General features: G+C 38.5%; 1 protein-coding gene and 1 non-coding gene across 6 annotated transcripts in view; one reads left to right on the plus strand and one right to left on the minus strand.

The window, feature by feature from the left end:
• Nucleotides 1-1,062: 1,062 nt before the first annotated feature.
• The window catches only part of Cfap221 (cilia and flagella associated protein 221), a 112,663-nt gene continuing 101,610 nt past the window's right edge, over nt 1,063-12,115 (minus strand). For 4 of the 5 annotated variants that reach the window (XM_047547371.1, XM_047547370.1, XM_047547369.1 and 1 more), the window contains exons 23-24: nt 5,389-5,484; nt 1,063-1,612 (exon numbers count right to left, since the gene is read on the minus strand). In XM_047547371.1, the coding sequence (XP_047403327.1) occupies nt 1,504-1,612; nt 5,389-5,484 (205 nt within the window). In that variant the 3' untranslated portion in view covers nt 1,063-1,503. Of the gene's footprint in view, nt 1,613-5,388; nt 5,485-12,115 lie in introns of those variants that run through there. The other variant, XR_007107935.1, reaches the window with a different exon arrangement.
• Nucleotides 11,099-11,171, plus strand: Trnav-cac (transfer RNA valine (anticodon CAC)). The gene has a single exon. It is a non-coding gene; the product is annotated as a tRNA-Val (tRNA).

Genomic DNA, 12,115 nt, shown 5'->3' on the forward strand with positions numbered 1-12,115 from the left:
GTGCTGAGGATTGAACCCAGGGCCCACGTATGCCAAGCAAGTGCTCTACCACTGAGCCACAATTCCGACCAAGCCGCTGTCTTGAATGTCCCTAAAAGACTCATGTCCTGGAGGCTTGGTCCCTAGCAGAGGTACTGTTAGGAGGTGGGGCCTAGTGGAAGGAAGTTAAGTTACTGGGGACATACTTTGAAGGGGTTATGGGGCCCCAGCCCTTTCTTCTTCCTTTTTGTTTCTTGGATGCCACCAGGTAAACAGCTCTACTTTGCTGCACACTCCCCACCAAGATGTTCTGTCTTGCCACAGGCCCAAAGCAATGGGGTCAGCCAACTGTGAACTGTAACCTCTGAACTGTGAGTCAAAAATAAAATTTCCTCCTTATAAGTTGATTTTCTCAGGCATTTTATCACAGTTACAGAGAACTAATAACCAAGGGACACTACTTTAACCAGGAGATCAAGGTAAAACATCACCAGTAATGCCATATTGACATCTCATAGCCCATGATAAAGTGCACCAAAAGGGACTTATCCCTTCTGTGGAATTCTTTAAAAAATGTACAACGTCAGTGTAATCATGAGAAAACATTAGATAAATCCACACAGTGAGGGATGTTCTACAAAGCAACTGTCTAAAAGTGTCAAGGTCATCAATGATAAGAAAAGACTGAGGGACTGTCACATATTAAAGGAGATTAAGGAGATACATGACTAAATGCGATGTGGATTTCTGGAACAGACAAGGGACTTTAGTCAATGAGACTTATTAGTTTTAATTTCTTGTTTTTGACAAATGCATCATAGTAGGTATCAACATTAGAGAAAGTTGGGTAAGATAATAGCTCTTTGTACTATTTTTGCAAGTTTTCTTTAAGTTTAACATTATTTCAAAGTGAAAGAGTTTTGAAAATTAACAGTGCCTTGATCCTGCCCTGTGAGTTAAGATGAACTCATATGTTTATTTTTTTATTTAAATATTTTTTTAGTTGTTGATGGACCTTTGTTTTATGCATTTATTTATATGTGTGATGCTGAGAATGGAACCCAGTGCCTCACACATGCTAGGCAAGCGCTCTACCAGGCAGCCACAACCCAGCCCCAGAACTCATATTTTTAAACTACTGTTTTATTCCAGGCATACTTTGCCCATTTCCTATTGATTCCTCACAACCCCATGTGAACTCTGAAGCTGGTCTTTGCACATGGGAAAGTTGAAGTGTGGCCCCTGGCTCTTGGTCCCTTGTCACTGTGGCTCATATCTTGCTCAAGAAGGCTCTGTTCCAGCATTCCGGCACTTAATCTTGCATCAAGAAGCTTCAAAATTGTCATCATACTAATGATATTTTATTTTTAGAAAGAAAAATATAATTTAAACTTATATACATCCACATGTCAATATTTTTCTTCTGGAAACTTTAATTCCCAACATGGTCAGTCCGTAAATGGACACAAAGGACCACAGTGATCTGCAGAAAGCAAACAAGAGGAACCAACTTCCTGGGGATTTTTATTCTAGAATCAGGTATGCGTTGAGAGCTTTGGCCCGCAGATTTTTCATCTCCTCAAGAACCCTTTCTCCTGCTTTCTCTGTTGCTTGTGCTTGATCTTTCGTGTCTCTGAATATTAGAAAGCACAATAAGGGCATATTAGGCACTTGATAAAACATGCAAATCACCCACCAATGCCAGTGAAGGTTGAAGTTTTTTGTTTTAACATATGAAGATTTTAAATTTTATTTAGTGGCAATTTACTAATCAGTGAGAACCTTAAGTTTGCAGGTGGCTCAGTTGTTAAGCACCCTGGTTCAATCTCAGGAACAACCAAAAAAAAAAAAAAAAACAGGAAAAGGGAAAGAAAGAGGTGGGTTACTCACTTGGTCTAGTGGTTCATGTGGTCAAGGGTTGCTGGGTAGAACTTGAACCCAATGTGGGATAAAAAGAGGCTGTCAGTTAAGGGATGTCATAGGGTCTGAGACAAAAGGCTGAGAATTGGGGGGTATCTGTTTCCTAGGGTCCACCTTGCCTTTTGGGGGCTAGGCCAAGGGTGAAGGTGCAGCGGGACAGCCAAGAGAGGCTGTTGTGGAGCTTCCCACCATTCAGATACCTGGGAGGAAATGATGAGTGTATTGGTGGGAAGGATAGGTGTTCCTTTAAAGATTGTGAACTCAGCCATATGTCTGCCTGGGAAATAGGGGAATCCAATATAAAATTATAGGACATTGTCTAAAGAGAGTGATGTGTGGCAAATGCCTTACACTTTTGGAAAACTAGAAATATCTGAAACTGGAGAACTGAAATGTTCCCTAATGCATGAGATTAAAGAAATCAATTTGGCACCATTTTATGGAATCAGCCTAAAATGTACAGATCATGAGTCCTTTTAAAGATACTAATGACTTTTTTTTTTTTTTTTTTTTTTTGCAGTGCTGGGGATTGAACCCAAGCACTCTACCCACTGAGCTATATTCCCAGCCCTAAAGATACTAATGATTGAGTAACATCGTGATAATCTTAGGAGTGTTGGATGATGTGTCAGCAACTAAAGCCTCTTGTACGGTTTCCGGGACATTATACAATATGATTCCCCTTAATGGGTCTTGAGAAAAAAAAGACTATTTTCCAGTAAGCAAAGAATCTGTTCAGGTAATTCTAGCCATCACTGGAGAACAGGTGATTCTCTTTACATTCATGAAAATAAATATTAAAGCAGCACATGGTTTATTCTGTTTTGCTTTTGCTTTTTTGCAGTGCTGGGGATTGAACCCAGGGCCTGGTGCATGGAGGCAAGTGCTCTACCACTGAGCTGCACCCCTGATCCTACACAGCAGTTTTGGTGGGGAAATTAAACATCCTTCATGTGTTCTTTTTGTTCTGTCCCCTCTGTCCAAGCTCTGGTTGATTGAGGTTGGAGGAGGTGAGGGAGATATATAGGGCAAGATAGAGTAAACAAACTCAAGGAGAGAATAACACCTGATATGAGTTAAAAAGAATTTCAGGACCAAAAAAATCTTTGGAAAATGATCTATGGGATATTAACCTAGTAGAATACTATGTAGCCCATAAAATGATAATCATCTTGACAATTTTGACATATACATAAATAATAACTGTGAAAAAGGTGAATTTGGGAATGTGTACTGCAAATGTGTAAAATGCACACATATAAATATTTTAATAAATTTTTAGTAAAAATTAAAAGCAAATTTGATGCACAAAATTTTTTCAGAGTTCATTTTTAGTTTACTTTTTTGCAAAGTAGCCAAAATATATAAAAGAAGAAAAAAATGATGCAATGTTTTGGGTAAACATAGAAAGTAATAACTCCTACTTCACTTACTCAAAATCAATTGGCATTCAACATTAGCTCTTTAGTATAAAGGGTGAAAAACCACATGAAAGAGAAATGGAAAAGTATTGACTATTACCTAGCTCATGGGCAAAGTCATTCTACATTCATTTGTAATTTTTGAAATAGAAGAAAAGGTTTTTATTAAAAATTCTTAGTCAACTGCTTGAAACTTGAAACAAAATACAAAGTGGCCCTCTTTGTTTAGGTACAAGAGGTTTTTTTTCTGTGTAGTGTATTATGATATTTTATTGAGTTAATTAACTGATCAAAACAGGTGCTCACTGTTAGAAATTTTATTTCCTAAATTTTCTTTTACCACAAACTGCCCATCTATTTTCTGAGAAATGTTGCTTGCTGCACCTTCTGAAACTGTCACAAACAAGCAGAGAAACCCCATAGTGCCCGGAAACATTAAGAATGTCTTTTGGAAAAGCCAGGGTCCCTGAAATAACCTAAATAGAGTTAGAAGATAAACTAAGGAAACAAAATTGCAACACATAAGAAAGAGTAATTGTCCTTAATATGTGAGAGAGCCTTACAAATAAATAATAAACATAGGCAAAATGGGCAAAATAAGCTTGTCACAAACAAAAATGGCCAATAAAAAGTAGTTGATAAGCATAAATTAAAAAAAAAGAAATTAAAGTTAAAACAATGAGATGGCCTTTTTAAATTTTAAATTAAAAAAATCTATCCCATTGATAATGATGAAAAATAAAAAAAACAAACAAAACAAAAAAAAAAAAAAACAAACAAAACCAAAACCAAACTAATTCCCCCCAAAAGATCAAATTTCATGTTGTCCAGGGCGTTCGGATGCAGGCAGTCCTGACCTCTACTGGTAGGAGGTATGAATGGCTACTATGCAATATATATTAAAACCTTAAAATGTACATTGATCTAGTATTTATGCTTCTAGGAATTTATCTGAAGGAAAAAGAATCCGATGAGTGGGCTGGGGAGATAGCTCAGTTGGTAGAGTGCTTGCCTTGCAAGAACAAAGCCCTGGGTTCGATCCCCAGCACCGCAAAAAAAAAAAAAAAAAAAAAAAAAAGAATCAGATGAGTTTTCAAGGAATCATGACACAAGGGTATTTGTTGCGACTTGACTAACAACAGCAAGACATTTGAAGAGCTTATATATTCATTAGTAGAGGGTTGGTAAAATAAATTATGAAACATCTACTCAATGAAATACAATGATGCCTATCTATATTTATAAATACGCTTACATATTCTAACAAAATATAATATATATATATATATGTAATATGGTTTAATTTTGTTAAAACTGTGTGTGTGTGTGTGTGTGTGTCTACAGAAACATATTTGGAAGTCCACAAATCAAAATATGCAAGTTATTACCTTTGGGTGATAGAATTATATTTCTTATTATATTTTTCTGTATCTGATTTTTTAATTACATGGAATTTTTAAACAAAAAGGATACATGGAATTTCAAACTTCTAAACTATATGAGTTCGAAGCAATTACTTACAATTACAAAAATATTTTTCCAAATCAGTTTTTAAAAAGATGATGCTAGCTTAGCTAGTTAGTCCCTGATAGAGAGATGAAAGAAAGAATGTTTTTCACATGTGGCATCTCCATCAATCTTCACAACTGCCCTATGAAAGGGACTGTATTTTTTACATCTTAATGATGAAGAAATTGAGCCCAGAGAAGATAAGTGACTGGACTTGAGGTCTCATATGTAATAAATGGTAGAGCTGAGATTCAGTCTCAGGTCTGGTCTGCCTCCAGAGCAAGGGTTCCCTATATTGAATGAAACTCCATCAGCTATTAATAATAAACTAACACATCTCTGAAGCTGAATTGTAAGCAAATGAAAACACTGGACTCAATTTTTAAAGTTTCAGTTATTAACCAAGGGGCTAATTGTGCATAAAATATACATTTAAATATATGAAACAACAAAAATGTGTCTATTTCAAAGCTGAAGATATTTAGCCTTGTCTATCATAAAAAAATGACAGTTTTAATCCGAGGCTAACTCTTAATAAGGCCCAAAAGCATCCACTTACTTCTCCTTCTTGGTGTCCTTAATTTCCAAGAGAGGGAATTCCACTTGAATCATTTCTGGAGTCAACATCACTTCTATGTTATGTTCAAAGAGCTCACTGAAAAGCAATAAGATGTTTATGAGAATTGATTTTCCATCCTAACATAAAATAGAACGAATTGTTGTGTTCATGGAGGAGTTACGCATTCCTTGTTCTTGCAACATTAGTCCTAGACATCTACTTTTGTTGAGTCTATGTTTGGCGAAGCATAAGGCTGCTAAACTGCTTTCTGCCAGCAAACAATGGTAGGGAGTTATTTATAACCAGAGAATAAAAAGCAGTTTTTAGAAATGGGGCCACAGATTTCATATTCTTTTCAAGTGCACATGGAACATTTACCAAAACGAACTCTATCTTAGGCCATAAAGAAAGCCTAAATAATTTCAAAAGAGTGAAATCATTCAGGGCTTGTGTCATAGCTCAGTGGTAAACCGCTTGCCTAGGATGTATGAAGCACTGAGTTCAATTCTCAGTGCTGCATATAAATAAGTAAATAAAAAGTAAAGGATCATCAATAACTTAAAAAAATCAAAACAAAAAGAGTGAAATCATTCAGATTATTTTCTCTGACCACAATGGAATTAGAATAGAAATCAATTGCAAAGAATAACTGTACAATTCACAATGGTTTTAAAATTAAATGCTATATTTCTTCTTTTTGTTCTTTTAAGGAAGTTTAGTGGGGCATTATAATTATACATTATGATGGGATTCATTGTGTCATATTTGTATGCACATGACATAATTTGATCAGTTTCTGTCCTCAGTACCTTCCCTTCCCCTTTCTTCCTTTCTTCACCTGATCCACTTGCCCTACTTGACTGATCTCCCTTCTGTTGTTGTTTTATTACTATTTCAATTACTGCATTATAATTATATACATAAGTAGGATTCATTGTGGTATATTCACACACAGACATAACATAATTTGGTGGGTTTTAAATAGTCCATGGGGAAAGAAATTCAAGGGATCTAGCTTAATCTTTTGGTACTTTCCCTAGAGCAGCACATTTTTTTCTATAAAGACTTTGCAGGACACATAGTCTCAGTTATAACTACTTAACTCTGCTATTACAATATGAAAGGATTCATAGGTAATAACTGAATGGGTGTGGCTACCTTTCAGCAAAACTTGATAAGCACAGGTGTCAGGCGGATTTGGCCATGGGTCATAGTTTGCCAACCTGAGGCTTAGAGCTTTGCTGTGTGATGGTTAAAGCTGAGTCACTTGCCATTTGGATTTCAGTGGGAAAAGTGGGGAGGAAGAGTGTAGAGGAGACACACTTACTTTGTCCAGGTTCCTGACTTCATCTGCCAATATCCCATTGGCAAAGACCTCATCAAATGGAGTACTTAACTGTTAGGGAGGCCGGGGAACTTAGCCTCTAGTTTCCACAACTCTGTGGCTTCAGAAAAAAAGGGCAATGAATGGACAAGAGCCTTCTCCACCACATTCAGTTGAAGTGAAACGTTTCCAAGATGAACAAAGTCTTCAAAATTTGGGATCATAAACAACACCCTTGATCCAGCAGTGTTACAGAAGCACAGGTGATCACGGCAGTTTTCTGTTAAGGAGAACACCCTAGACAACTGCAAAAAGTGGTTCTAGTCTCACAAGGCTGAAAGCTAATGTTTACTAAGCAGCTGCTATTTGTGAATCACCATGCTGGTGCTTTGCAGGCATCATCTTCCCAGAGCAGTTTCCTCATCTCTAAGGTGGGCATAATAATAGGACCTCACTGTGGGGATTACATGAGACTGCTTTCCAAGCACTGCCTGTTACAGGTTTCGTGCTCAGTAAATGTTAGTTATTTTAATTACTATTCTCCTCAACAGCATCAATTATCTCCTTTAATTCTGATAACTCCCTACTAAGTAGTACTATTATTTCCTTTTCAAAGATGAGGAAGCTGAATCACAACAGTGTGCCCGTCAGAGCTAATGGAGGAGGGGCTGCCTCTGGTTTAGTCTGCTGATGTCTCCCTGGTGGGCTGGCCAGGCAGGATTGTTCTTCTGAACCCATACCAAGTATGCATCATCCTACCTGAGCAGTGGCACTCTCTAGAAATGCCCCCATGGGGTGGTTTGTTTAGAAGCCACTTCAACCTTCCTTTAAGATCAGGATTCCAAGCTTAGATGCTCAAGTACTGCCAAGTTTCAGAGCAGGTGGGCAGGTCTTAGGAGAACTGGATATATGCCTCAGATATTTAGAATTTCACTAATTGATTATTTACATGTAAAAAATGTTCTGAAAGTACTAATATAGTATGTGTTTATAAAAGAAATAGGAACTGTATGCCACAAATACTCATTTTTTAAGTACATACCGTGTGAAGGATGCTGTTGTCTAGCAAGTACCAAGCCATTTCCTGTGATCACAGAGCAGGCTGGCAGGGACCCTAGTCTAACCATGGCAGTGATCAATGGTTATCAGCACTCGAGTTATCAGGATTTCTTTGTTTCATCATAAATGGTATAGTTTAGAATATGAGAGTTTGAATTTATTAAGCGTGAAAACCTTTCTCATGAAATAGAAGGGAGACCAGTAGAGTAGAGGAAAGGGACCAGAGGGAGGGAGGAGGAAGGGAAAGGGGGAATAACGGGGATTCATGTTGACCAAATTATATTGTTATATTGTGTGCATGTACAAATATGTAATAATGAATTACACTATTATGTATTATTATAATGCACTAATAAAATATGGAAAAACATAATTAGCTCTACAAAAGAATGAAAACATTTTTGAATAATGGAGCTAAGGCATACAAATCACAAGGGCACTATAGGAGGGCAGGTCCCCCATGGCTTTGGCCAACCCAACTCTTCCCTATCCTGCTTACAAGGTTTGGGCCATAATTCCAAATGCTGAAATCCTAAATGTCAAAATCCCCAAAGTTTAAAATCCCCACGATCAAAATCTCAAAAATATAATTCTGCAAAAAATTTAAAATTTCTTTAAAAGATAATTATTTACATTCTAAAAAGGTATTGTTTGAAAAACATACAAAGTGACAAAACACTTCATAGACCATTTACACTAGAAAATGGGCAATAATATACATATTTTTGCAAGCATAAAATATTCCAGGTATGCTAATGACAGTAACAAGGGTCTAAGAGGTATGAGTAGACAAATTGTACTTGTAAGACTAGGTCAAAACGTGGAATGTATTCATGCACAACCCTGTGATTGGTAATTGTGTGCACCTAGCTTTAGGACTGCAGTCATCTGAAATACCATGATGGACAGCCCAAGTTTTGGGATAAGATTGATCAAAACTTTGATGGGTCACTCTCTGCATATGCAGTTGCCCAAAGAACCAAGTTCTCAAGAAATTTTATCTTTCACAAACACAGTTGTACAAAAAGGATACCTTTTCATTTATGGAGGAAGGATGCATGCTTACACATGAAGTCAATGTGGTAATGCACTTTCATGCACTTTCAGGTCAAAAAATTTTCAAATTTGTAAAAAAAAAAAAGAATCAGAACTCTGACAGTCTCTGCATAGTTTATACCTCCATATTGGAAATGATGTGAAGATGAAATACATAGCATAGCAAAATGTAAAAAATGTAAAAAAATAATACAATTTAAAACAGTGAGGGTGGCTGGGTATGGTGGGGCATGCCTGTAATCCCAGTGGTTCTGGAGGCTGAGGCAGGAGGATTGCAAGTTCAAAACCAACCTCAGCTACTTGGTGAGGCCCTAAGAAACTCAGTGAGACCCTGTCTCAAATTAAAAAATAAAAAGAGCTGGGGTAGCCCCTTTTTATTTTGGCTCAGTGGTTAAGCACCCCTGGGTTCAATCCTTGCACCAAATACAAATAAATAAATAAATAAATAAATAAATAAATAAATAAATAAAATAGTGGGGTTAAAAAAAACTAAAAAAAAGAAACTAACCCTCTCCCCAAAAAACTAAAAAGAAAAATTGACATATGAAGAAGTGTGCGGCAGGGCTAGATGAAGGGTAGATGCAAAGGTAGTCTGTGGGAGCGTCTGACCTTCACAATCATTAACCATCTTCTTAAGACTTGGCTCACAATGAATAGCTACTTTGTTTTTCTTTAGGTCATGCCTCTCCTCAGAGAATATGTTTACATCAATTTCCTACACTTTTCCTACTCTTTTTGAAACTCTTCTGTGATTCAATACATACTGACATGAGCTTTCCCCTATTCAATTTTCCCATTGTTTGGAAATGCACAAATCCATTCTGCATGCACTCATGTACAGATGACAAATTTGGTGGAAATAATACCAGCAATCAAACAGCAATGCTATTGTCTAACTTACTTTCTTATCCTACCACAGTACATCATTATTTTTGAACCAGTGGGTAACATTGCTGAATTCTTCAGGCAATTGTGGTTTTAATTTATTAGAAGCTTCTGAAATTTCACCAGTGGAAAGAATATCAATGCAGACTAATGATGCATTTTTAACTCAAGTTTTTGTCGTCACTGTGTTACATGACAAATCCTTTCTCCAGAATTTGATTTTCCTGTCCTTCTTATGTAGAACATGGGAATTGTGGTTTTCAAGATTTTAACATTTGGGATTTTAATCTTTCAGGTTTGTTTTTTTTTTTCAGGACTATAAACTTCAGGGATTTTGATTTTTTGAGATTTCAACATTTGGAATAATGACATTTGGGACTGTGTCTCTCTGGATTTTGGTCTTCCCATTGATTGCAATTCCTGGGTGGAAAATCCTGAGGATGCAACATCCTGAAATAAGGAGGAAATGTCCAGAACTGGGCTATGCCCTTATTCCTCCCTGAACAGTATTCTCAGCAATGCTTCAGCTCAGTGATCCAAGTGACACTCAGGCATAGCAGCAGAGTGGAGTGAGCATTCCCTATTACATTTTCAGGGTCCCTCAGTGGCAAAGTATGTGGGGCCTTTGTCAGTGCGGCTACCTCCACCCTGGGCAGCTTTCTACCTTGAAGAGTGAAAGTTATAGTATGGATCTGGAATCCACCACAAAGTCTCGTGCTGAAAGCATGGTCCCCAATGCAGTAAGGTTCAGAGGTGAGGCTTTCCAGAAATGAGTGCTCTGATCTCATCAACGAATTAATCCACAGATAACTGAATGGACTACTGAGAGGTAGGACCAAGTTGGAGGAAGTAGGTCACTGGGGTGTGTGTCCTGGAAGGTTTTATCTCCCCCGCACCAGCTCTCTCTCTCTCTTTCTCTCTGCTTCCTGGCTGCCATGAGCTTTCCTGTGCCATGCCCTTCTGCCTTGACATTCTGCCTTAACTCAGGTCCAGAGCAATGGAGTTGGCCAACCACGTACTCAATCTCTGAAACTGTGAGTCAAAAATAAACTTTTCCTCCTCTAAGTTGCTCTTGTCATGGCTTTAGGCCACAAAAATAAAAAACTGACTAACACAGGGAACCAGCTCACACTGAGATCCTGAGCCTCTGTTTATCCTTGTTGTGTGAATCTGTGAGTAACACATCTGCTTTGCCTGACTTGTACAAGTGTTCTGCCTCACTGGACTAGACCTAAGAACTTTTGCAGATGCCAAAGAGGCAGAAAAACATATTGATAAATGACTTTCTTTAGTATTTCGAAAAGTGACAGGAGTTACAAATGAGAGTTTCATTTCTGAAATGAGCAATTCATATAAAGACAGTAAAAATGTATTCCAGGCAGGGCTGGGGATGTAGCTCAGTTGGTAGAGTGCCTGCCTCACAAGCACAAGGCCCTGGGTTCAATCCCCAGCACCACCACATATTTCAAATAAAAATGAAGACATCTGTCTTGTTGAAGAAATGAAGTTATCTCACTTCGAGGCAAAGCAATCCCGTGTGTTTCAGCTTTCCATCACAGCATCAAAATACCTGAGGTAATCAACTTGTCAGGAGAAAGGCTTATTTCAGTTCACAGTGTCAGTGGTTTCAGTCCATGGTCACTTGGCCCTGTTGCCTCTGGGCCTGTGGTGGCACAGTACATCATGGTGGGGGTATATGGCAGAAGTAGCCTATTCACTTCACTCCAGCCAGGATGAAAAAAGAGACAGGAAAGGACCAGGGTCCCCAAATCCCCTGCAGGGACACATTCCCAGTGACTTAACTTCATGAAGCCCCACTCTCAGAGGTTCCAGCACCTTCCAACAGAACCAAGCTGAGGACCAAGCATTTAAAAGTGGGCCTGACAGTGTAACTGTCACGGCCCAGGAGCCCAAAGCAAATCTCCTCTTTGAAGGGTTTATCTTTTCCCCAGCCTTTCTCTCTTTTTCTCTCATGCAGGCCCAGAATGGGGACTTGGCTGAATGGTGGTCAGAGACTGGACTCTTCATGCTGACACTGCGCTCCAGTTGAATGGAGGCATGCAGGGCCATTGGGTCTTTGGTACGTGCCTAAGCCAGCAACATGTGCTTTCAGCTTCTCACCCTTTTCCTCGCCATAGTTCCCTTGGTCTCCTCATGGGATGAGGTATTCTCTCATTTCCCATCTCTCCTGCCCCTGTTCCTCAAGCCTGAATACCAAAAAGGCTCCGAGAGACTTACACTGACTGACAGGTGAGACTCCCCAGGGTTCCCTCCTTGGAGGCATCTGTGCTTTAGTAGGGACAGAGCTAAAGAGGGGATCTTCAGTAACAGAAGGTCTGGAAATAGAGACTGCGGGAGGAGATTCGGGGCCGTGGGTCTTCTAATGTGCCACGATCTTGTCAT

The sequence above is a fragment of the Sciurus carolinensis genome, chromosome 3 (genome assembly GCF_902686445.1).
Source record: "Sciurus carolinensis chromosome 3, mSciCar1.2, whole genome shotgun sequence".
NCBI classification, from domain to species: domain Eukaryota; kingdom Metazoa; phylum Chordata; class Mammalia; order Rodentia; family Sciuridae; genus Sciurus; species Sciurus carolinensis.